Genomic DNA, 26,332 nt, shown 5'->3' with positions numbered 1-26,332 from the left:
CCCATGTTAAAGAAACAAATCCATTTTAATATATACACAGGAAAAAATGGAAATGTGCTGGTAAAAAAAAACACTTTAAACAATACATAAAAGAACTTTCTGAAGCAAAAAGATGAGATGACAAATAAAAGCTGGTCTATTTACAACAAAATGGAGAGTGTGTTTGCCACCATTTGAATCGCCCTGAGAGGGTCCACAATATCTTTTAGCTTGTCCTTTCTGAGAACCCAGTCCGGTGCAAACCTGAAAATCAAAAACAGGATATCAATTACCACTGCGAACGCACACACGATTCTGTATATTCCAAACACATACAGTACTGTATTTATTTATGAATATACTTACTTCGGCACAGGGCGAGTTTTGCGAGGCGTAGCTTGAACGAAGAAGCTCCCGTTGATTGACGCGTTCATCTTCTGTTTGACAACAGTTCTTTCTGCGTCCATCTTGTGTTTGCGAGCGGTGAGCCGGTAAATACTGCGGATCCTATCCAAGACCTTGGGTAGCTTCATAACGTCCTAAAGAAAATTCATATTACAAACGCATTTAGAAAACTACAACAGCTTTCTTTTTAATAAAATGAGACTTTGATATCAGTATTTCAATTTTATTAAACTACTGGAATAATACATTTCAAAAGTCTGTATGTTGGAGTAGCTACGAACCACAGCACGATGCTTGTCTTGCAGGAGCAGAGCCAGAAGGAAGCAGGCTTTGGTGAAGATGCTGCCCCCCTTTTCTGCCACTTTATCCCCTGCCTTCTCCCGATATCTCTGCAGCAGGTCCAGCAGCGTTTCCACAGAGTTTTCCACCAAATACACTGCCTCGATCGTCTTGTGGTACTGAGGGAGGAAACCAAGAGGCAGTGGGTAAAGGAGAGGGAAAGAAAGAGGGATGAAACTACAAACTTTGATTTGAAATTAATTTTGAAAACTGCCTTTGATGTTTATATTACATCATGCCTGAATGAATGCAACACTGTTTAAATCAATGTAATCTGCTGGCATTTTGCTGTTTTATAAAAAGGTGTTGACATTTCTTGTTGTCCTTTTCTCTTTTGCTCTTCTTACAAAAATAAAAGCTCTCAGGCCAAACTTTTGTAGTCATTTTTTATTAGAACTCAAAGAATCATTTTGCTTTAAATAAAAATAGTATGATGCATTTCTCTAATCCGGATTTTGCACTTCCGAAAAAAAAAAAAAAGAAAATCTTTCATTTCTTCATTTCTTTGTCTTCTCATGAATAAAAATGCAGACTATGCAGAATGTTCGAGCGTTAACCACAGTGATGTGCACCGAATTGTGGGAACGGGAACCACTCAACTAAGAACACGCAGTTAGACAGATGTTGGCCTTGGGTCTGAACTTGGTTTTGCAGAAGAGAAACTGAGGAACAGTTAGCTCGTATTAAGGAACAGAAAGTCTGTGGGGAAGTGAGATCAGAGCTCCTGAGGAAACGCTCCGACCTCTTCTGTCCATCCTCAGTGGCATTAAACACATGAACTTTACTCTTGTGTCACACAAGTTACTTGTTGTGAACTTGTTACTCAGCAGCACCATGTGCAGGATTTCTACTGTAACATGAACTTATCAATCGGATTAATATATAGATAAAGTAAAAGTTTGACATTGTGGGAACACATTAGAATTACAGGAGGCAATGAATACCAGTGTTGTGTGTGCTAAACATTAAAGTACAGACAGTAAGCTTAGCTTGGCCTGTCTCTGTCCATTTACCAGCACCTTAACTTAAACTTTATCATGTTGTATCTATTTTGTTTAATTTTTAAATATATGTCAACTGTAAACACAAAAAGTTAAGAAGAAGTCACTGCACACAGCCAAGATATACTGTAGCTCTGCACAAAATCCTCTAAAAACTGCTACTTGCTGTTTTGGATATTAAAGGCGCTCTATCTTAAATGTATTAAATCACTTTCTTGAAAAAGGTTGAAACGTAACTGAAAAATGAGAGATTTAAAAAAAAATGTATTTTTAAAAATTCTGGAAGAGAGGGTTCTAGCAGAATCTGAGGTTGCAGAGATAAGGGATGAGGAATTGTTTCCCCTTGGATATTAAACTCGTGACAACACCGGTGTTACCTTATACAGCATTTACATTTATTTGGGGGGAATACAATGTGCAAGCCATGCTTCAACCAGGCTGAGGTAGTTACAGTTACAGCAACTTGACCTGACGTTCAAGGACAGCAGAACAAACAATACCTTCCTGTTTTCAGGCGACAGAAAAAGCCTTCTAAAAAGTCGACTAATCACTATATTTCCCACCATCTTCAAGTTTGACACACTGAGCATGACCGATGCATGACTTCTTTCAATGGTTTTGTACCTTGGAGAGGTTGAGGAGGATCTGGATGGAGAAGGTGATGACGTCCATGCAGGGGACGCTCCGGTTGCAGCAGCGGATGAGTGTAAAGATGACGTTGGTGGCTCCGCTCTCTACCAGCCGCTCACAGCACTCTGGGGACAGCCTGGTGGCGGTCTCTGCACACACAGACACACACACATGTAAGAACAAAAGCAAAACACGGGTTCTCCTGTTAGTGCTCAGGACAACCTGCACAACTAAAAAGGCAGAAAACACCTGAGATCATGCTCACATAAAAGTAGTTTGGATTTTAGATTACATACATCGGATTTTGGGGACACACAGAAACCACCTTTATATGTTATGAACTCTGTCTTATCTGGACAACGCAAGCATTTAGCTATAACAACACACAACCATAGCCAGCAGAAGAAGAGGAACTTTTTCCTCCCACACCTGCTAAAAGTCTTGGCATTTCTCTTGTTCAACTCAATTATAGAAAGCAGAATGACGGTGGGTACAGGTCAGGGTCAAGTTTTCTTTCAGAGGTTCAGGGACTAAATAATCAACATCATTAGCTTTCCTGCTAAACTGTGTATGTAGCAGGGAGCTGTAGTTTTTTTATATGGGTGGATAACCAGAATTGGCAAAGCCTTACCAAGGTTTTTCAGGGCCTCTAGAATGTAGGAGAAGTGTTTATATCGAAGGAGGTAGTCCAGGGCAGATGACGTCTTGTTGCACAGTTTGTCCTCCTCCCGGACCTCAGCTGAGACTTTTCGTAAGCGGTGTCTCAACTTCAACACCTTGGGATTGTCATTCAGTCGGCGGGAGCGATGTCCTCTCCACAGAGCCTGGAGGAAGATGGTGTGGAGAAAAATTAAATAAATAAAAGAAAGCTCTAATGAGTTGCTAATCCCTGATGCACGAGATCACAGGATGATTACCATTTTATGACAAAGTCAGAAAGTGTATACCTTCAATGCCAATGAATGATTTTGTTGTAATAAATCACGGCAATGACAATATTCAAGCAACAGCAAAATGAAAACAAATACACACCATCATTTACACTGAAAGAACAACAGGAAGGAATCTCCTAGTGGTCAATACGAACAGAAGGAATTGTTTAAAAAACAAAACGTTCATAAAAAAGATTTTGATATGGGCACCTGACTATCTCTTTTTCTTTCTTTTAAGCACACAGAAATTTTTCTTTGATCTGTCTCAAATTCATCAGTAAATCTAGTACCTGAGCTTTGACAATGCCCTTTTGAACCCTCTCCTGGCGCCTGCGAAGGAGGAATTCCCGGACGGTCTGCTGGATGACAGCTGCAGCCCTGTGGCGACGGTCTAACCAGCGCTTGCCCACTCTCTGGGCTATAACCACCTTCCTCCTGTCCTCCAGATACCGTCTCCTCTGCTGCCTCGCTCTCACCCATCGCTAAGATAAAAAAGGGGAATCATTTTAAGAAATGTTGTGCTCATCACTGAGTGATTTAAATAAATTCATTAGATCAATAAAGTGCTTTTCAGTGACAGATTTTGTTTTGAAAAATGGCACTGTGGGACACTGCACCTGTATAGAGATGACAGAATGGATCTGTCTTTTGGCCGACTCCAAAGCCCAGTGGGCTCTTAGCGCTCTTTGGATCTTTATGGCACTGAGATGGTGGAAGACTGCTGACGTAAAACGGAGCCGTCTCTCTGATTTGGCTTCCTCTAGTACCTGAAACACAAAAGCATGCAAAGGATAATGAGCTTTGTTGTTCAGCAGTTTTTAGCCTGTTTACTTCCATTTTTTTTTTGTTTCTTCGCTAACAGACGTGAAGTCTGCTGTGATGGATCACTATACGCAAATTTCAAGTTTCTAGAAGGGTTGGCGGATGGATACTAATCAAAAGCTGTCTGGTAGGCAGGAAAACACATTTAGCAATTATGAACTTTAAAGGTGTAATTTGTAAAATATGTTCAGAATTCAAAAGGTAGCTCCAAAAACATAGGGGGCAGCATATCACCAGAATAACCGGCAACTGTTCTTTGCTTGCATTCCTTTGTTGTAGCTAACAACCATCAGTTAATTAGCGAGTAGCAGCAGTAAGCAGTGGAGCCAGTGACCCTATTAGTTGACTGTAGTTTGCCTGGACCGCAACCTCAGATGAGGGTGGAATCATCGCGGTTAACCGGGCTCAGCTGCCTCCCAGTGAACACGGCTGGACACCTGGGACTGAACACAGCTTCCGAGACCAACAGATGCCAGTTTGACGGCAGAAGGTAGAGTACAGAGGCGATTTAATGCTTCTCTGATTAAGACTATGACTGAGCACGAAAAGACACAGCAGGCAGGGACAGGAGAGGTGAAACGGCAAAGACGCGAGAAAGTCGGGTATCATTATAAGGCTAAAACAGCGTGTAGAGCCAGAATATTATCACATCTTACTCGGTGAATTGAGCATTTTTCAAAACTCTTGTTTTTTACATTCTGTTCTTAATGAATGTTTTAGGCAAAAATTCTGAACAGATCTTACAAATGGTCCCTTTAATTAATTGCCATTTAAAGCATTACCTGTCGTCTTGCAATCCAGGCTCGGCAGTGCCTCTGAAGTATGACAGCCGCTTGCCTCATCTTGGTGTAGTTGTTCCTCTCCAACCTGCTCAGCTGCGCTGCCCGAACCCTCCGCTGAAGTTTCACGGCTGCCTCCCTCTTCCTTTGGAAGACACGCCTATGCATTGAGCATCTCCAGCGCGACTGGATCACAATGGCAGCTCGATTTTGTCGGCTAATGTCCCTCCTGACACACCAGCCTCTAAATGCTGCCTGAAGGAAGACGGTGGATTGTTTCGTTTTCAGGAACCTCTCTCTGTCTCGTCTTTGAAGTATACAAGAGCGATAGTATCTCTGGATAATAATGACAGACAGACGCATGGCGTGGAATTTGACTTCCTCTCTGTGCCTTCTGAATGAAGACTGGATCACAGTGGCAGCCTGCTGTCGACGAGCAACCTCTCTCCTGACCTGCTGGCCTCTGTATGCTGCCTGAATCATGATGGCTGCGCTGCGCATTTCCAGGTATTGTGTTCTTTGGGCTTTGGCTGCTACATTAGCGCGATACTTTTGCTGAATGGTAAGGATGGATGATTTCAATTTCAGATACTGCTTGCGTTCAGAGTAGGCTCTGTAAGCTCTCTGGATAACACTGGCAGCCTGATGCCTTTGTTTGATGATTCTTCTGGATTTCATTCCACGAAATGCAGCTTGTAGATTAATGACAGCTTTCCTAACCTCTTTATATTGTTGTTTTTCAACATTTCTCTGTCTCTGAGCTCTAAACCTCTGCTGTAAGACACATGCTGCCCAGTGTTGTCTCCTGAAGGCTGTTTGTTGCTTATACCTCTTGAAGTTTGCTTGAATGACAGTAGCTGCCCTGTGCATTTTGCCGATGTTGGTCCGCACACGATGACCTCTGAAAGCTGCCTGAAGAACGATGGCAGAATGTCTCGCTTTCAGGAACTTTCCCCTTTCTCGTCTCTGAAGGAGACACGCCCGATAGTATCTCTGGATGATGATGGCAGACACACACATGGCCTGGAATTTGACTTCCTCTCTGTGCCCTCTGAATGCAGACTGGATCACTGTGGCAGCTTGATGCCAACCAGCAACTTCCTTTCTGACCTGCTGCCCTCTGTATGCTGCCTGAAGGATGACTACAGCTCTGCACAGTTTTTGGTATTTTTGCATTTGTTCCTTTGTCGCTACAGTGGCCCGATATCTCCGCTGAATGGTGAGGATGGAGGATTTCAAGGTAAGATACTGTTTGCGCTCACAGTGTGTTCTGTAAGCTCTCTGGATAACACTGGCAGCCTGCTGACTTTGTTTGACGATTCTTCTGAATTTCATTCCACGATATGCAGCTTGTAAGACAACAGCAGCTTTTCTGCACTGTTGGTAATGTTTTATCTCAACATTTCTCTGTCTCTGAGCTCTAAACCTCTGCTGTAAGACACATGCTGCCCAGTGTTGTTTCCTGAAGGCTGACTGTTGTTTATGCCTCTTGAAGTTTGCTTGAATGACAGTAGCTGCCCTGTGCATCTTTGCAATGTTGGTCCGCACACGATGACCTCTGAAAGCTGCCTGAAGAACAATGGCACAATGTCTCACTTTCAGGAACTTCTCCCTTTCTTGTCTCTGAAGGAGACACGCCCGATAGTATCTCTGGATGATGATGGCAGACAGACGTACGGCTTGATATTTGACTTCCTCTCTGTGCCTTCTAAATGCAGACTGGATCACTGTGGCAGCTTGATGCCAACCAGCAACGTCCTTTCTGACCTGCTGTCCTCTGTATGCAGCCTGAAGGACAATAGCAGAGTGCCTCATTATAAGGAAGTTTTCTCTGTCTCTTCTTTGTAGCACACAGACCCGATAGCTCCTCTGGATGATGATGGCAGACAGACGTAAGGCTTGATATTTGACTTCCTCTCTGTGTCTTCTGAATGCAGACTGGATCACTGTGGCAGCTTGGTGCCAACCAGCAACTTCCTTTCTGACCTGCTGCCCTCTGTATGCTGCCTGAAGGATGACTGCAGCTCTGCGCAGTTTTTGGTATTCTTGCATTTGTTCCTTTGCTACTACAGTGGCCCGATATCTCCGCTGGATGGTGAGGACAGAGGATTTCAAGGTAAGATACTGTTTGCGCTCACAGTGTGTTCTGTAAGCTCTCTGGATAACACTGGCAGCCTGCTGACTTTGTTTGACGATTCTTCTGAATTTCATTCCACGATATGCAGCTTGTAAGACAACAGCAGCTTTTCTGCACTGTTGGTAATGTTTTATCTCAACATTTCTCTGTCTCTGAGCTCTAAACCTCTGCTGTAAGACACATGCTGCCCAGTGTTGTTTCCTGAAGGCTGACTGTTGTTTATGCCTCTTGAAGTTTGCTTGAATAACAGTAGCTGCCCCGTGCATCTTTGCAATGTTGGTCCGCACACGATGACCTCTGAAAGCTGCCTGAAGAACAATGGCAGAAAGTCTCGCTTTCAGGAACTTCTCCCTTTCTTGTCTCTGAAGAACACAAGAGCGATAGCATCTCTGGATAATAATGACAGACAGACGCATGGCCTGGAATTTGACTTCCTCTCTGTGCCTTCTAAATGCAGACTGGATCACTGTGGCAGCTTGATGCCACCGAGCAACGTCCTTTATGACCTGCTGTCCTCTGTATGCAGCCTGAAGGACAATAGCAGAGTGCCTCATTTTAAGGAAGTTTTCTCTGTCTCTTCTTTGTAGCACACAGGCCCGATAGCTCCTCTGGATGATGATGGCAGACAGACGTAAGGCTTGATATTTGACTTCCTCTCTGTGCCCTCTGAATGCAGACTGGATCACTGTGGCAGCTTGATGCCAACCAACAACTTCCTTTCTGACCTGCTGCCCTCTGTATGCTGCCTGAAGGATGACTGCAGCTCTTCGCAGTTTTTGGTATTCTTGCGTTTGTTGCTTTGCTACTACAGTGGCCCGATATCTCCGCTGAATGGTGAGGATGGAGGATTTTATGGTGAGATACTGTTTGCGCTCACAGTGTGTTCTGTAAGCTCTCTGGATAACACTGGCAGCCTGCTGACTTTGTTTGACGATCCTTCTGGATTTCATTCCACGATATGCAGCTTGTAAGACAACAGCGGCATTCCTCTTGGCACTCAAGGCATGCATCTCCTCTCTCATTTCCTTGTTAGCTCTGTAACATGTTTGCAATACACTGGCAGCCCATTTCAGCTTCTTGTAGTAGGTTCTCTGCTGGTACATTCGGAAGTGAGCCTGAATTGTTACAGCTGCTGCATGTTGGATATGCAACCGCTTTCGGACCTCATATCCTCTGTAGGCTGCCTGCAGGCTAATGACTGCCCTGCGCTTTGACAGATAGTCCAAGCGGTCTTTTCTTGCCAGGAAGACTTGTCTGTACCTCTGCTGACAAACCAAAGCTGCTGCCTTGATAGCTAGGAAACCTTTCCTTTCCTGAAAGGTGAGAAACTTTCTCTGAATGATTGTGGCAGCTTGGTGCATCTCTGCAATCTTCTTCCTGGCCCTGTGGCCACGATATAATGCCTGGATATAAACAGCTGCAGATTTCATTGCTCTGTACCGCTGCATCTGTTGATCCCTGAGCATTTTGGCCCTGTAGCGCTCCTGAATAATGATGGCAGCACACTTGGTGGCAAGATAAGCCACACGTATTCTGTGCATCCTGAATTGAGCTTGGATTGCTCTGGCAGCACTGTGCCTCTTCTTTAGGTCTTCTCTCACTCTAAATCCTCGGTAGACAGCTTGTATCTGTATGGCAGCCTGCTTTAGCCCTCTGTATTCATTTTGCTGTGCCCTGCAGACCACAAGAGCTCTGTATCGGCTTTGGATAACAATCACAGCACTTTGTAGGAGAAAATATCTTTTCTTACACAAAAACATCCTAACTGTAGACTGGATGACAGTTGCTGCCCAGTGTTTTTTCTTCAGCTCTGTCCTAACCCTCATGCCTCTGAATCCAGCTTGGAGAGTAACACAGGCTTTTCTCATGTGCAGGTATGTTCTCCTCATCTCCTTTCCAATCATGTAAGATCTGTAGTGATGCTGTATGACTATAGCAGCTGCCTTCTTTAACCTGTACTCTGTTTGCGCTTTGTGCTGGCGGTAGTAAGCCTGTATCAGTGCTGCACACTGATGCCACTTCTCTATCCTCTTCCTGTCAGCTCTGCCTCTCCAGTTAGCTTGTATAATGAGTGCAGCATTCCTAAGAGCATCGTAATCCTTCTTTGTCTTACGAGCCAAAATCGTGGCTCTGTGCTTGTGCTGAATGACAGCTGCTGCTTTTCTCAAGAGAAGGTAGCGCCTCTGGGCAGCACACTTCCTAAATGCTGCCTGGATCACTGTGGCTGCCTTGTGCTGTTTCTCCAGGGATTTCCGAGCCACTTTTCCACGATAAGCTGCCTGTATGGTCATGGCAGCACATCTTGTCCTCACAAACATTTGCCTTTCCACGTCTCTTTCCAGAGATGCCCTTAACCAGCGCTGGATTATGACAGCAGCACATCTCATCTTTTCCACCTGTTTTCTGACAGCATGCCCTCTGAAGGCACTCTGAATGGCAACAGCTGAGTGATTCTGAAGCTTCAACATCTGAAAGCAGCGCCTTTGTGCGTGACCTCTGTACTGGGCTTGAATGAGCACAGCACTTGTTTTGATTATTCTGTATTGATGGAGGCACCTCTGCATTCTATACCAAGACTGAATCCTTAAAGCAGCCGCAGTTTTTTCAGCCATTTTCACCTCATACCATTTCCTAAACGCAGCTTGTATCACTTTGGCAGCACTGTTTTCCTTTATTGTTTTCTGGGTTTTCCATCTTCTGAACCCTCTTTGTATTTTCACCACTGCAGCTCTAAGTGAGAGGTAATGTTCCCTATCTCTTCTTACAAGAACCCTGGCTCGCAAGTGCCTCTGAATGACGGTTGCCGCCCAGTAGATTCTTCCATAGGCAGAGGCCGCCCTCCTCATTCGCCATTGTGCTTGGACTACAATGGCGTAGTATCTGAGGCGTTGGTAAGCTCTCATGCCCGAAAACATCCTCCACTGAGCCTGTGAGGACAAGATAAGAACCATCTATTCAAAGACCAATTACACAAGAGGGTTACAAAATGGCCAGACACTGAAATTGTCGACAAAGAAAAAAAAAACACATCTTGATGACGCATGTTGTAAATTCAGGACTAACATCAGTGTCTCTCTTTTACAATTAAGCTCACTGTCTGAGGTAGGTGAAACTAAATCAGATCAACAAGTCAGAACCATCAACGATGAGGATGATGAAACTTTAAACTCTTATGTCTACTGTTGCTTCTGTTGTGTGATATTTTTCATTTAGCATCAATTCTAGATAGTTACTCAAAAACTGTCATTGATGTTTTTGTTAACAGCCCATTTCATCCTTATATATGTAATAAACACCTACCTGGATGACAGTTGCCGCCTCATGCTGTAGAGCCCTAAGTTGAGCCGCTTTTTTCAGCCTCAGCCTGTTGCGGGCTGCGTAACCCCTCCAGACTGACTGGATGATAACGGCAGCTTGATTCTGTCTCTTGGCTCTGCGCTTCTGGAGAAAACTCCTCACAACTAACTGGATTTTGCCGGCAGCCATGTTTCTTTCCTGTATCCAAAAAAAAAAAAAACATAAATTAAAGCAACAGGGAGAACTTGGTCAGCAAAGAAAACTAACAATGAAACCCAATAAAAGAGGAAAAAAGCAAGAAAAGAAAGAAGAGCACAAAACACTGACACACAGAACCCAAAACTGCAACTGCAGGTTAATATTATTATTATTATTTCTTAAGTCGCTGTACACTGTGACACCGATTAATTTTGGATAGATGCAATAAATCGGATCCATAAAACTCCATCCCTCTGCAGTAGTACCAAACATTGAACCAACCTTGTAGAGCTGTAGATCTTTCTTTAATCTGTATTTCCTCCAGGCGCCCTGTATGACCCGAGCTGCTCTGGTTTCATTTCGCAGGTCAAGAAGACGAGCACACAGGAAGGACAGGTACGACATCACAACCTGGAAATAAACAGATGTGGATGAGGGAAGAGGTTCAGCATTTCTCTCTGGTCTTGACACTATTTTTTGGGAAGTTGTGTTTATTTTCGAATGTGCATGTTTACTTTTTCTACAATATACAGTATTTTAAAACAGTATGTAACGACAGATTAGAGCAACAATTTTTATATTGGGTTTGTACAAAAACCCCCAAAAATAATAAGCAAACTTTTTTTTTTTACTTATTTGAAAAGACGGATACAAAAAATGTTACTGGGTTGGGTCTCAGATTTGACTTTCCAATGAAAGGTGACGTAAGTTCAATAAAGACTGTGATGAAATCTTTTTTTTTTTTTTTTTAAATTACAAAAGCAAAGGGAGCTGTTAAATCCATGACCAACTTGACCTCTTGGAAGAATTGCTGCTGAGGATAAAGACAAAACCTCCATGTCTGGTCTCACCTTCTCATTGGGGATGGTGTTGGACATGTCGGCTGGGTTGATCATGGCAGGAACACCACCCAGGAAAGACACAGCAGTGTTGACTAGCCTGAAGTTGTTCTTCTCATTCTCCAGTAGCACTTTAAATTCCACTGATGGAGAATCTGGGCCTGTTCAAAAAAATAAGACAGATATCATCATCACAAGCCAGTTACTGTCTCTTCATAATCTCTTTTAAAAAGGTGTCTGGAAGAAGTGGCCAGAAGGTAGCTCGAAACTATAGGGGGCAGCAAAACTCAGAACTGTTGCTCGCTATTCTCTTTGTTGTTGACATCTTTGGCTGTAGCAACAACTAGCTGCCATTAGCCATGGAGATATGTAGCCCTATTAGCTGATGGCAGTCTGCTTGGATCACAAGGCCAGTATGGAGGCGATTTACAGCAGCTCTGACCAGGACTATGACTCCAGGGACGAGGGCAGGCGGCGATAGGAGAGGCATGAAGTGGCAGAGGAGCAAGAGTCCGGTTAACGAGGCAATTGCTCATCTTAGTTCAGTTAAAAGAGAGAGGCTGAAGTTCAGGCAGTGTACGGTTGTATTTTTAAGACTTCCTTTCTTGACATTCTGTCAGTTTTTTTTGTTTGTTTTTTAACTTTGACTAAGTAGAAAACTCACTGCTGTATAAATCTTCCAGTCAAAACTCAGGGGCTTTCAGACTGTCAACTCTTGTGGTACAAAGTTGTATTACAAGACAGGACAGGGGCCGTAGCTAGCTGTTTAGCATGCTTACTTCAGTAGACATCTCTGCAAAACATTACATAGCCGTCTTTGACATAAAATCAACACTGTTGTTTCTTCACTCTCTGTTGATAATGTAAGTTGGGTTTTTTTTACGGTTTAAACAAAAGTTCTGGCCATATCTTATAAGTTGTACATACAAGTTTACAAACATACATTTAGCCTTCTCACGCTGCCAATCACTTTCCAAAATCTTCACTATAATTAAAAAAACATAATGGTCATTTTATTCTCGAAAACAGGTAGATAAGATGTTGATTTAATTGTTTTTAACATTTAGATGGATTTTCAGTTATGTCAATGTACTTGAATAACTTCTAAGACTCTCCTCTTTAATGTTTGTTTCCGATAGATAGTCTAGATTTCATAACCAATGGGTTTACTGTGGATAAAGCCAGCTGAAAATCCCCAGCTAATGAGATGATTGTATGTTGGACAAATATTCTGGTTTATTCCTGCATCAGCATTCATAAATTTCACTGAATTCCGCATTTTCCCCTAGATGCCTCAGACGTCTTTATCAAGATCCTTGTATTCCACACTCTAATGCACCACAAACGTCTTTGTGATAAATAAAACATCCACTAGGACATTTTTTTTTTAAAAGTGCATCCAAACAGACAACTGCACACAGCTGACGAGTACCATTCAGGCCTGTTGGCCAGGAGTCAAAGGAGTTGTCAGAGTCGCTGGCTGAGCAGTTGAGCTCCAGGCGGCCCCTCGGTGAGCACTCGACAGTCTGAGTGGTGCCATGACTGACAGCCTCCTCTGGCAGGAGACTGGGGTGGTAGTGGTGGATAAGGTAGCAGAGGACACGGCCATCCGAGAACGCCACGGTGAAGTTCTCCACCTGCAGACAGACAACACACTTCAGTTAGTTTTTTTTAAACTTGTGGGGACTTTTGAAAAAGTGACAGTGATTCAGGGCTATAAAAATAAGCACCACCATAGTGAAACTATTGTTTGTTGTGCTTTGTTGAGATAGACGTCAAAGGTTAAACTGTGTTGATGTTTGGTCTTGTGTCTCATGAGTTAATCAATGTTGACTGCAAACTGGACGACTTGTTGTGAGTGACTACATGATTTGACAAAGGCTGATGTTTAGTTTGAGGGACATTTTTGGTTCAACAACCTTAATAAAAGTTATGCCATTAGATTTGGTACAGACATTCATTTTCCCCACAGGATGAATCCTAATGACCAGGGCTGCAACCAACAATTACTTTCATTGTCGATTAACCTGTTGTTCGTTTTCTTGATTAAAAGCACAGTATGTCATTTCTGTAAGTGTGAAAGTAGTGTGCTGATGAAAATCTATCTACTTGACTGTTCATGGACATGGTAATGTTTTAAAGATGTATTCACCTTATGTTCAGTTACATTCACACACTTCCTTCCTCACTCTCTGACTCTGTCCCTGAAGTTATAGTGGTAGTTTGAATAAAATTACAGATTTCTCCTGGTTTCAACATTGATGGAAACATTTGGGCTACTGCATTACTCAACTGAACAAAATATATAACAAAGGTCTAGTTGTATTTAGACATTTAAATGCAGAAATGATAGATATTACATCTTCAATTGATTAGATGTTTGGTTTATAAAATGTCAGAAAATGGTGTTGACAACCAATCGATTAATCATTGCAGCTCTAATAATGACTTTGATGACTGATGAATTGTGGTTTTGAATGAAAAGTCGACTTTCTTTTAATGGTTAATAAAATCTGGTTCACGCATTCATGTTCCACCCACAGTCCAGGGACATTTGGCTGCCTCTATGCATTTGACATGTCAAGACAATGTGCACACGGGGGAGTGTACGTTTCCAATATCAGTGATGTTTTGTTTAGCAACCTGGTGTGAAGTTTATTTTTCCTCTTTTCAGATCACCCCACCAAAGGCTACAACAATTATACATCATAGATACATTTTCCCAGTTTTCAAGGATGTATTACAGTAAAGTGCTGTAAATTATCTGAGCTTACCAGACCGTTCTACTTGTTCCAATATTTGCCTTTATCCACTTAGTTATTATATCAACATTACTGATGCTTACTCATGAAAAATATAATTGTTAATAAGTACAAATAGTCATCCTTACAGTATTGTTCCAATATTGATAGAGGTAACCGTTTAAAAATATTGTGACATTTGGTTTTGTCATCCAGTCCGAGCATTTATGAAGTGATTTTGAGGAGATTTCTAAAAATTGACGTATATATTGTGAATCGCGATATCGCCCAGCGCTGATTCATCAAATGACAAAGAACAGAAGGTGAACGAATTAACGATGCATACCTACCTAAAAAGACTAACCCTAAGCAATACAATCACTTCAACTCCAAACATCAAAGCATTTTCCCTGTAGGCTCAAATCATTTTCAAACTCACCTTCAGATTGTAGAAGTCACACACAGCTCGGACCCAGTCCAGCAGCAGGGTAATCTTAGTGCTGCTGTGTTCATATGACACCCTGGTCTTTGCAGGACTCGGCTGAAGGCCCCGATCCGCCCTCAGCGACGCCAGCCTCCGTTTGGTCCTCAAGGTTCTCTTCAGAATGCCAATTTCCTCTCTCAGCTGATCCTCGTCCAAAATCACTTCCAACTAAACACATTATTTGATAACAACACATCAATCAACAAATCTTTCCACAGTTTAATAAACGACGAGAATGTTCTGAACTACTAGTGACACGCAAGTTGGGATACGCACATGAAAGGCAAAGATGATTTTCCACAAGAGGCTCAGGGTCTTCTCTCTGTGTCCATCCACAATGTCTCTGGAATCAATGACGGAGCCTGAAAATAAAGACACATTTAGTGATGCAGGATAAACACTGGCCAGATATTTGGAAATGTATGTTATCGGTTATATATATATATATATATATATATATATATATATATGAAAAATTATAGCCGATAAATTTTATCAATAATATGAAGCAGGATTTCTTTCATTGACATAATAAGTGCAGTATGTACACCTTCTGACAGAGTAGGTGGCAGTAAGCTCTTCTGAAGTTAGTTAGCAGAGAGGTTTTGCATTACATTCTTACCTGCTAGCCACCAATAATAATTGACAAATTGACTTGTTAGTTAATAAAGGTAGTATCTGTTTAGATATTAAAACACTTAAGGCATTTCAAGATTTGAAAAGCCAATTTAAAGCATTAGGTCTTGTTTTTGTGATCTATTTGATAAATCAGGGAAAGCCATTGACATCTATGCCTTGAAACATCGAGACAAAACCTGGTTCGGCTTCATTCTGACTTACTTAGTCACTCTGACACATGTTCACTGCACAGGCACAAACAATCATATTGTCACATGAAGTTCACACACATCCAACACAGCATCATAAAGGGCAAAGCAATCAGTTATGTCGCTTTGCAGCCGTTTGTGATCCAACACAAAAGGTGTGCAGTGAAAAGGCAGGTGTTCATGCTCAAGTGAAGTGGCACAACATTGCCACAGTGGTGAAAAATACAGCACAGTATGAGAACACAATGAATATGTAACACTTCTGTGAAAGAAAACACTTCACAGAACATTAAAAAAATATGATCTCATTCTGTGGAGGGCAAACACTTTTTCAGGTTGAGCGTCACCTCGTTTTACTGTGAGTTCGGGGAAAAAAAATCATAATTACCGCGTTCATCCTTGAGGTCGACCCCTTTGCTTTTGAGCACTTGCAAAGCAATGTCAACATTGTGGACCTTTTGCAGGCGGCTGATGGCTGGCAGGCGGAGCTTGGCCAACAAACTCCATTCCTGGATGAGGAGCTCCATCACACGCCTGGAAGCAAACCCCACATGAGAATCATATATCTATAAAGGTGATGCAATAGCATCTTTCTTTGTTGCTGTAGCACTTACAAATACTCGAATTACAAATGACAAGGTTCAGACAGATTTTTAAGAGTAAAATTCACTTTTCTCCTCTAATCTCATCCATTGCAACTCCCTGTACACATGGCTCTCACATGTCTCAACTCATACAAAATGCAGCAGCACATTGCACTGGAGAAGAGGTTTGCTCTGCAAGCATTTGCTGGATCCATTTACATGGTTACATTTTTCAACCTATAATTCTGTGCATCAAAGGAAGGAAAAACTTGAACAGACACAGTCACAAGATTGAACTCTGACCAGCAAGCAGCAGAGCTGTCAGAGGAAGCATCCTTCACTGAGAATCCCAGAAAGGAAATCCCCAGAGTGACGCTACTCCTAAACACTAAAGCTGCAGGGATTCTGCTGTGTGGCTGAGCCTAACCTCTGAGAAAAACGATCCCAGCGGGGGATCACTGCATCACATTGAAATTCATGACGTCTCACTCACACTAGGCGAATGCCGCATTTCAAGTCAACTGCCAAATTCTTCACAGCGAAGTTGAACTCGTCCAGGGGCGTCTGCACGTGGGAGACGGGTAACCCGAGATAGCCAAGGTGCCGAGGGAGGATCCCCTCTCCGCTCAGGAAGTCCCTGGAGAAGGCCAGGAGCAGGTCTTTACTCGTCTGTAGAAAAAAAAAAAAAACAAGATGGGCACAGTACAGAAGAGGTTAACACACCCCGAAAAGATGTAGATGTGGTTCAAACAGCCTGACCGAGACCTCTTGAAAAGGTGGTTGTGCTTCCAAGCAGACACTGGTGCAGTTTATTTGTGGTATGTGAGCAAACAGATCCACCACAGGATTTTTGGATATTAGTGATTTTAGCATCTGTGTGTATAAATAAGGGGTGTAACGGTACATGTATTCATCCTAAATCTGGTCGGTACGGAGGTCACAGTTCGGTGCACGAAGTCGTGCGACGAATACTGACTGTCATATGGTGGCCAGGATTATAACTGTTCTGATCCCGACCCAATCCAGTTTGTGGCACTAATATGCTATAGCTAATTCACAAGAGACAGCGGCGCTCGAGGACCTGCCGGCTGCTTTCAAATCTGCTATGTGAGAACGTTTCAGAGAGTGCGTGGTGGATTAGATGAGGACGGTGTGTCGGTGATGTGCGACAGTCGTTTGTGAGCGTTAACACGTCAAACACACTAAATCATATTAGACGGCATCACTCAGGTGTGTCCATCACTGGAGCAAGGCAAAAATTAAATAAATAAATAAAACACAGCAACGTCCATGCTGTTTTCAGGGTAGGGTTGGCTCATTTAGTCTAAATCAGGGCTTAAAACATTTACTGTGACTTTCTAATAACTTAAATACATAAACTCTTTATAATCCATTCGCTTGCTTTAGTTTTTTGTCTTTTAAAAAGGCAATTTCTTTAATCTTAAACCATTTATTTGCTGACTTTTGCTTTGTTTTATTGTCTTTTTTAATGCAATTTTAAAAAATTATTATGTCTAGGTTGAACAAACTATAGCTGCACTATGATCAGTTGAAAATGAATGAAAAGAAACCTGGTCATAGCTTTTTTTTTTTTGCTTTACATTTTAATTATTGTTTAATAAAAACAAGTCTAACTCCTCCTAAACACAGCATGTGTTGTTGTCTTCACTTAAACAGCCACCAATGCTGATCACTTCTACTCAGGCAGAAATGTTCATGGACATGGTAATGTTTTAAAGATGTATTCACGTCATGTTAGTTGGCTTCCTTCCCACTCTCCGACTCTCTCTCAGAAGTTGAAACACACCATTATCTTAAGTATAATTATGGACTTCTCTGGTTTGAACATTGTTCAAGGATCTTGATAAGTACACAACTCAACAAAATATATCACCAAGGTCTGGTCATTTTTAAAGAATTTAATGCAGCAATGTTACATATTATATCTTTAATTTGGTAAAAAAAAAAAAATGACATCCTGATAGATCTGAGGCAAGAGATCAATTTTTCTAAATAGATGAAAGTGTGTGTTTATTTTGGCATTCACCAAATGTATGATTGTTATGGTTGTACTTGAGAGAGGGATTTAATATTTTAATGCATTTAATGATGACAGAGTCCTTGTATGTCTTCGCCTACCTTGAACTCTGCATCCAAGCAGAACAGACAGGGGTTGTGCTCGATCAGCCGGGACTCTTTGGCTTTGTCCAGGAAACACACCAGCAGGAGCAGCTTCTTCAGAGTAAAGCAAGACAGCGCCTCCTCGTGGCCTAACCAAGACAGGGTAAAGAGATGTTTGAACACCTGTTTGGTTATGGTATAGTATGATGTACAATGCAGATCATTTTAATTTTCCAACTAAGGACCACAATAACCATCCTGTATAGATTATGCTCATAACTTGCCAGTGGGATTAAAAGAATTCCAAACTAACAGAAAACCTGAAAAATGCTTGACCATTATCTTCTGATCTACAGGAAAGGAGGATATTTGGGAGGTTAGAAACTTCACAGTATAGTCGAGAAGAGTCTCGGATAAAATTACCCAAATGAAAAGCTTCGATTTTTCTCTCTAAGGACCCAACGGTGACCTTAATCTCTTTTGCAAAATGTGGCAATGATTAGTTGATTAATCGATCAGTCAGTCAAAAGAAAATTAAATGGCAGCTACTTTGATGATTGATTAATGGTTAAATTCTTTTTTTAGACAACACATTATTTGGTTCCAGCTTCTTAAAGATGAAGATTTGCCGTGTTATATAATCATAAATTTTAACACTTTTGGATTTTGACTGCTGATGTAATGAAACAAGACGTTTGAACACGTCACCTCAGGCGCTGGGAAATTGTGATTTTCATGCTTTTCTGACAGGATCCAAAAGAACAATGGCTAAACAAACGAATAATTATCAGATAATGACAATAATCTTAAACTGCAGCTTTAAATTTCAGACAGTTCCAGATCTTTCACTAGATCAGCTTTACCATTAATGGAAGATCTGTATATCTGCAACCGATTGCACACACTGCATTCTGCCTTTAGTTGGCAATGGGTGTTTGTATCGTGTATTTACAGACACACTGATCCACTGACTAATAAATTATATGACTGACAGATTCCATACTCCCACTGTTGTTTTGTCAGCAGGAAATGAAAAGTCAGTGCAAAAAAGATGTCGAGTCATTTAATTAAAGTTCAGCTCCTACCCACATTGTTAAGTTTTAATTTGCATCGTAATGGTTTGTATTTCTGCCTGGTTATGATACGGTACAACAGGCTTATGTTTCTCAAATGGGAAATACAACCTGAGCTGATAACGCGCTCAAATATCCCTTTAATTAATTTGGATTCATATAAACTACATGCAGCTTCCAGGGAAAGTTTCCAACTCAGAATATTGCTGATTTTTTTTTGGTTTTCAGCCCTGACAGTAACAGCTCAGACAACACAATAACCGACGCTCTTAAATTACCGTCTTTGTAAAGGTTAGGCACTTTGGCGTGTCTGTATTCAGCGGCGATGTCTGGGTTCCACAGCAACCTCTGGAGGATGAACATAGCCAGTCCCACAGCGTCACTGTTGCTCTCCAGTGAGATCATCTCCCCGTAGATTGTCTGAGAATTAGAAACGTGTTTAGCAAGCACAGCATGGTTGGTGAGGAAGCTAACAACAATGTTTGAAAAGACAAATGTTAAAACGCAGAACAAAACTGTTGTTTCAGAATACCTCAAGCCCAATCCGTAACCACAGCGGATTGTATGAAAGAAGCCAGTTGAGGACTTTTCGGCGCTCACCTAAAAGACGACAAAAAATACTGTTACTTTCAGGCTTATTCAGGGTACGAGAGGAATACCTACAGGGCTCCAGGCTAACTTTTTCCCTAGCGTCCTGAAAAATGCTTCTAACCATCCTGAAAATCAAATTGTTGATTCTTTACCCTTTATACCCTTTATACTGAGCAGTTTATACCCCACTCTATATGCAAAAGTACACACATACACTAGAACAAAAACCTATTTTTTCATCAAAATTGAGCGTTTTTTTAAGGGAGTCTGGTGACTTTCTCCGCAGACGACAAAGTAGCCTGTATTAATGATGGTGAACTGTATTTGTAATGTTTGACATGTTTACCATCGATAGGTTATACTCATTGATACATTTGGTGTAAATGGTGAAATCAGTTGAAACTGCATTAAACAGAGCCCTGGTCACCTAAATACAGATTCCATAACACAATGTTCATTTACCGATGTCCTTCCAAAGATGGCGGTCTTTTCGGACGAGCAGCCTCTTGGCCTCCACCTCCAGTTCGAGCCTCTGAATAGCCTTGACCATGGCATCAGATGTGAACAGCTGGCAGGCAGAACGTCGGAGGCGATTTAGCTTCCGGCGGGCTGTGTAGGTGCTGAAAGACATTTCCTCTTTGGTGGGAGCTTTGGGCACACTGAACTTGTCGTCACTGCCCATGACAATGGACACAGCATTCACTACACGAGAAACAAATTAAATGGGAATGTTTTAGACTTTTACAGACTCATAAAAAGATACTGTAGTAGTTGTAATGTGTTCAGACTCAACAAATGATCTCCTATTAATACAGAGCATGCTGAGCGTCTGAATGTCTGTTACCTTTAGCAACTTCCGTGTTCACTTTAAAGTCATCTGGGGTGAGGACGTAGTTGATCCACCATGTAAATCCCCGCTCCTGCTTCTCAATCCACCTCTCATCATAGAACATGTTCTTTGCAGCAAACGGCATCGGGTGTCTCGGTATGGCTGGAAGAAAAGAGTAGATGCACAAAATGAAATAAAATTTCAGGATAAACAAAAGCAAAATGCCTTTTCACACACCACAGAAGTTGGTTTGACAATAATCTGCCATCAAATACCTGTTTGCACTGGCTTAATAAAGGTCAGCTTTGACTGCGCTACAGCAACAATTCTTGCCGTCTTCATAGATGGAGCACCAGATGACTTAAGAGACTGGGCACCTGTGAACAATGGATAAAGAGTCATTTCAATTCTCACCATTAATTAGGCAAATTGGCAAAGATCTGATATAAGCAGCAGTTTATACATTTTACCCTTCATTCACCAAAAAAACCCCACACTACAAGTACAGCAATTAACTCTTACTTGAGCAATTATACATCATTTAATACCTCGAGAGGTGAGTTTGGAGCTTGACTGCTTCGCCTGGGCAGGAACCACAGACCGTGCAGGCTTTACAGATGATCTAGTCATGGAGCGCACCGAGCCAACCGAGCCTGGGGAGCAAAAGCATTAAAGTAAATACAGAGGGTCCAAACACAAGGCAGATATTTAACACAGTTTTGGACATTGATATTGAAGATTTCTCATTGAATTCAATGTATTCATTAACTGACATTAACGTCCATCCACAGACACTGATCTGAATATCTGACTCCAGGATGTAACTACCCACAACCATCAGTTTGGACATGCACACTTAGAAAACTACTTGCACCTTTAAACTGTACTTTTGCAGCCCAGTTTGAACTTGGCACAGGCCTAGTTAGGGTAAATAAAAAAAGTATTGCGACAGGTTAAAAAAACAACAACAAAAAAAAATATCGGATTTTTCCATGGCCTTAACTTTTAAAATGCTCCAAACTCTTAACCTTTGTGTTGTGATGCTTAAAATGATAGTTTGGGTCTTTTGATGAGGGGCTGTATGAGGTTATTGTCCCTGGTCAGTGTATTACCTGCAGTAGATGTGTCAGAAGAAATATCCATGGCCAAGAAAAGAAAATAATCTACAGAGTAATGGTTGTTTTTGGCAAGTAAATGGACAATGTGAAGCTCAACCCAGCAGAAACCACATCTGCTGTACTTTTTAAGTTCTCCTATAAAGCTACATGTAGTATTTCACACCTTCTTCATTCAACATGAACATTCTTCCGATTGGCTCACCTGCTGCTCTCGTCTGTTGCCTCTGTGATGCACTCCTCCTCTCCTGGACTGTTCTCGAGGCCTCGGTTTTTCCAGCTACCACCCTGCTCCTTTTGACACGCTCTGACTTCCCAGCTCCCTCAACCTTCACGTCACTTTCCAAAAACTCCTCACTCTTCCTCTTCTTGCTCTTCACCGCCATTTGAATAGGGAATGAGTCTTGTTGAGGGGACAGCGGTGCGGACACAGCCGGAGACAGCTCCCACACATTTGGTTCTGATGTGAGGCTGAGGCGAAGCGAAGATGAGCCCGTGGGTGATACAGAGGTGAACGTAAAAGCGATGGGAGCAGCGCCTGCAGGAGGTAGGGGAGTGGCTGAGAAAGAGAAGCGACCCGAAGCCACAGATGGAGGGGAGGTGACAGGGAAGGTGATGGGTGTAGGTGAGCTGCTGAGTCGTGGAGCCGGGCTGGAGGAGATAAACTCCTGGGCTTGATGTCCGTCCCTGCACAGGGAGTTGGCAGCCTCAGAGTTTTGCCATCCCTTGGTTGCTGTGTCTGGGTCTATAACGGGAAGGATTGGAGTGCCCGGAGCAGACTCACACTGACTGCTGCCATCAGACAGCTCAAGTGTTTTATCTAAGAGCCGCCGCCTTGACTTCTTTACTTTCCTTCCACTCAAACATTTTGCCTCCACTGGTGCTTTGGTCTTGGTCACTGTGGCAGATGTAAAAGAGGCTTTTTTTACCCTCTCCATCGTCTTATCAGACTCTGAATCAACAACATTTTTGCTGACAAAGAAAGTAAGTCTGGGCTCATTGGACTCAGATCCCTGTGGGCTATCAGGAAATGCTTTGAGGGCATTTCCCTCAGGTCCACAGCCATGATTCCCACTCTTGGATTCCAGTGAATCTGAAAAGCCACAGCTTGAACTAGTGTCTCCAGGACTGGTGGTAATGTGGGACAGATCAGAGTCAATGATGGCCAGTGCATCTTTCAAGGATAGAACTGGAGTTCCAGGTAACACACCGTCTGCACCATCGGCAACGGCTTCAGACTTTACAGCCACAGAAAGTGGGCTATCTGACTGAATATGAGGCATGAGCTTTTTAAATCTCTCTGGTGTCCCGATGGGTGACAGCGTCCTGTTGAGCACTTTGGTAAGATTCCCGTTTTCAGGTTTGTTCACCAAAGCATCTGGGCTACCAGAAAAAGAGTCCATCAGCTTTCCAGCAGGGACGAGTAGAACAAGAGGAGAATTCTTCTGAACATGATGGACATTCTCCTGCTCCGACCAGGCCAGAGACAGTTTGCTCTGGGTGGAGCTCAAGTTCTTCTGCTCTTCTGATGTCCGAGGGAAATCCTCAGTGGTACTGTGCTTGGTGAGGGACCTCTCTCTGACAGTTTTGCCCTCATTGAGAGAAGCAAGTGGACTGCGAGGCTTTTCCCGTTTGTACTGCTGCTTTCGGGACACTTGGAAGGTTTTATTGGCTGCCATCTTCAGCGGTTGATCTGTTTTGTTTCTCCTGGGTGCAGCAACTCTTTCACCCCCCCTTTTGTTTTTGATTGTGTCCCATAAGCTTTTCTGTAAGAAAAAAGAACATACAAGATATATTCCACATCAAAATCACAATCTTAGATGTAGTTGTTAAGGTCCCTAATTATGCTTGAATGAGAACTGCGTGATCAAAGGTTTTCTAGAGAATTTAGGGCTGGATCATTTTCATAATTAATGAATTAGAAACTTGTCCAAGTCTCAAGCAAGTCCCAAAGTCATTTTACTTGAGCATGTCAAGTCACAGGTTGTGTCAAGTCAAATGGAATCCTTATTTAAGGAAAGTCAAGATAGTTCTAGAGAGGCAAAGTCATGCCCCTTCGAGTGGACTACCATGGGACCTTATCTCAGAAAAAACATGTATGCTGGTGAATTGTGCTGTGAATTACACATATAATGTTGCAGTTTGTCATAAGACTAAGGAAATATAAGATGAAAATAGGTAATAAAGACAACATGCGTGTAAGTGATGTCGTCTGGTTTAACGCTCAACAAAGCCCCTAACGAAAAAACCTTGTAGAGCCGGTCCTGTATGTTAGCAGCTCCCAAAACTGACCAACTCTCCTTTCACATAACTGAAGATGTCAATATGGGCAGATCTTTAGTGATTTTCAACTTTTTTCAGTGCCTTTTCTGGCATATAGAGCAAAATGATGTAGTACTCTGAGCAGTTTTACACAAAACTAAATAATATTTTACTATCTTTATGACAAACTGCGACTTTCTTGACTTGCAAAAGTATCTTTTAAATTCATCATGTGGGATTTATAGAACAATTCAAACAGGACCAAATGTCCCATGGGGCACACCAGAACGGGCAGGACTTATAACTTATAATAGGAGAAATAACAAAGTATTAGTACAGACAGGTGTTATAATATTTTTAACCTGTTTGAAAAGCATGTCAGGGAATTGTAAATGTATTAGAATTAATGATATTCAGTGAAATTAATTAAACAAATAACTTCATTAAAGCATATTTTTATCTTAATTTTTTTTTTCCTCACTCAGAAACACTTGCAATGTCAGCGTTGACCATATTTTAAAATGTCCACGTAATTAAACATAAAATGAATACAGACAAGTCATTGGAGTCTTCATGTCTCCAGTCAAGCCACAACTCTGTAACTTCCAAGTCGAGTCTCAAGTCATTTATCTTCAGTCGGGTTGACAAGTCATCAAAACAGTGACTTGAGTCGACCAGAGAGTCCAAGGTAAAGTCTTAAACATCTCTTTTTGCCTGACAAATAGTCCAAAATCTTCTAATATTCAATTTGCTATAATGTTAGAACAAGAAAACGCAGCACCTTTTCACACTGAGAAACAAAATAGTTTTTACATTTTTTACTTAAAATAACTACAACATTAAAATGATTATCAAACTAGTCGCAGACTATATTTTCAGTCAGTCAACTTGACTATTAAAAGGTGAAATATGTAGTTTTGTGGAAGAAATTGTAGTCAGAGGAGAAAGCTCTTCATTGACTGATTTTGTTATGCCAAAACAAACTAAGGTCAATTTGTTTATATACTTTATTCAGTCCTGAAAACAGAGTTTGATTACTTAAAGGACAACACAATTTCATTCTATTTTACTTTGTTTATATGTGGCGGACCCTGCCACCTTTTATAGCTTCAAACAGTGTTCTGGGGACCTCATTTTCCTCTGAGAACAGCTTGTCTAGATCCATTTGAGTGCACTGAAGCTGTAACAGCTTCTGCATTAGGCTCAGAATATTCACCTTTTTCTTCTTCGGTGCTTCTGCTCTGCCCAGCATGACAGCCTGGTGCTTGAGGACTCCATTGGCATTGAAGATGATGAGCTCTCTAATTCCTCCTTCTTCTGTTGGAGTCCAGGTCACTGTTAGACTGAATGAACCCTCAGGCTGCAACACAAAGCACGAGACAAGACGTGGACCAAATGCAACAGGAGGACAAAACACAAAAACCATTAAGGGCGTACTGATGTGTTTCAGCTTAATACTGCTCCTAAACATGACTGCAGCTTCCACAGGCTCGGTGGGACGTGAACTGTGTCCATTTGAGCAGAGAAAAGCCGATAGCTAGGTGAGGACATACCTGAATAGTGAACGTGCCGTGGTCCACAGAAAAGCCTTTACTTGAGGGGATTTTTTCAACAGTAACCTCCGCGTCTGCATCCTCTGTAGGGTTCTCAATTAGCAAAACAGCCGACTTGGAAGTTCCCAACTTCACTGTTCCAAATGTCATAAAAGGAGCCTTAGAGAACTGGATCAAACTCAACGTCGGAACATCATTCTCCTTGTTGCCGTCGTCTCCCCTCACCGGACTAAAGTCCAGAAATCCTCTCCGTGTTGACGCTATCGTTTCCGACATCTTAATTTTTTAAAAGAGCCGCAGTTTAACAGACGACATCACTTACATGTTATTTAAACGTTCAGCAATTCACCTCAGCTACTACTGCTGACTGCTCACTGCTACTGGCTCTGTCCTAATGCTAGCCAACTAGCAAACGGTAACACACGCTTCCTTCAACAACATGAGGACCGTTTGAAATTCGGTGTGTTGTTTAATCAGCCAATGGTAAGCGAGTTATGGTTCCGTCTTGTCCAATGGGTAAAGAGAGTAGATTGAAACCGTATGAATACACCGCTTTTGACCAATCATTGGTCGACTGGATTTTTAAACTGCCATAAGCCACGCCCATAGTCGAAGATACAGTAAAATGAAGGCGTATCACTCTGATCTTATTTTCTGACAGCACTAAAGAAAAAGGACTAATTTGTTTTTTTTACTTATTTAGACCGAATTCTACACAGGCTGAAATTAATGACAAAGACATAATTAAAATGTATCAATTGAGAATTTCCGTATAATACAATCTTTGCTTATCC

The 26,332-nt window shown here is 41.9% G+C and overlaps 1 protein-coding gene across 1 annotated transcript; it reads right to left on the bottom strand.

Moving 5' to 3' along the window:
• Positions 1–6: 6 nt before the first annotated feature.
• On the bottom strand, positions 7–25,984 carry aspm (assembly factor for spindle microtubules). Its single transcript, XM_084355775.1, has 26 exons — positions 25,539–25,984; positions 25,202–25,345; positions 21,929–23,489; positions 21,157–21,261; positions 20,884–20,985; positions 20,624–20,770; positions 20,242–20,481; positions 19,721–19,788; positions 19,467–19,608; positions 18,134–18,264; positions 16,488–16,663; positions 15,799–15,944; positions 14,860–14,945; positions 14,539–14,751; positions 12,791–12,995; positions 11,371–11,519; positions 10,802–10,930; positions 10,325–10,519; positions 4,891–9,951; positions 3,904–4,053; positions 3,577–3,768; positions 2,986–3,178; positions 2,349–2,503; positions 666–842; positions 346–518; positions 7–243 (listed from the first exon to the last, which is right to left on the bottom strand). The coding sequence occupies exons 1-26, from the start codon at positions 25,812–25,814 to the stop codon at positions 141–143; spliced, it is 10,419 nt and encodes a 3,472-aa protein (XP_084211901.1). The 5' UTR covers positions 25,815–25,984; the 3' UTR covers positions 7–140.
• Between the last annotated feature and the right edge of the window lie 348 nt (positions 25,985–26,332).

This window comes from Pagrus pagrus, assembly GCF_965226575.1.
Source record: "Pagrus pagrus genome assembly, chromosome: 6".
In the NCBI taxonomy this organism is placed as follows: domain Eukaryota; kingdom Metazoa; phylum Chordata; class Actinopteri; order Spariformes; family Sparidae; genus Pagrus; species Pagrus pagrus.
Note: the sequence above shows the minus strand (reverse complement) of the source record. Positions and strands in the feature narration are given on the sequence as shown.

Excerpts from the sequence above, each read along its gene's own strand:
- aspm (XM_084355775.1), bottom strand. The coding sequence starts at position 25,814 with ATGTCGGAAACGATAGCGTCAACACGGAGAGGATTTCTGGACTTTAGT. Across the intron at positions 23,490-25,201 it reads AAGCACCGAAGAAGAAAAAG|AAAAGCTTATGGGACACAAT; the intron begins GTGAATATTCTG and ends TTTTTCTTACAG. Across the intron at positions 19,609-19,720 it reads GGTTACGGATTGGGCTTGAG|ACAATCTACGGGGAGATGAT; the intron begins GTATTCTGAAAC and ends TCTAATTCTCAG.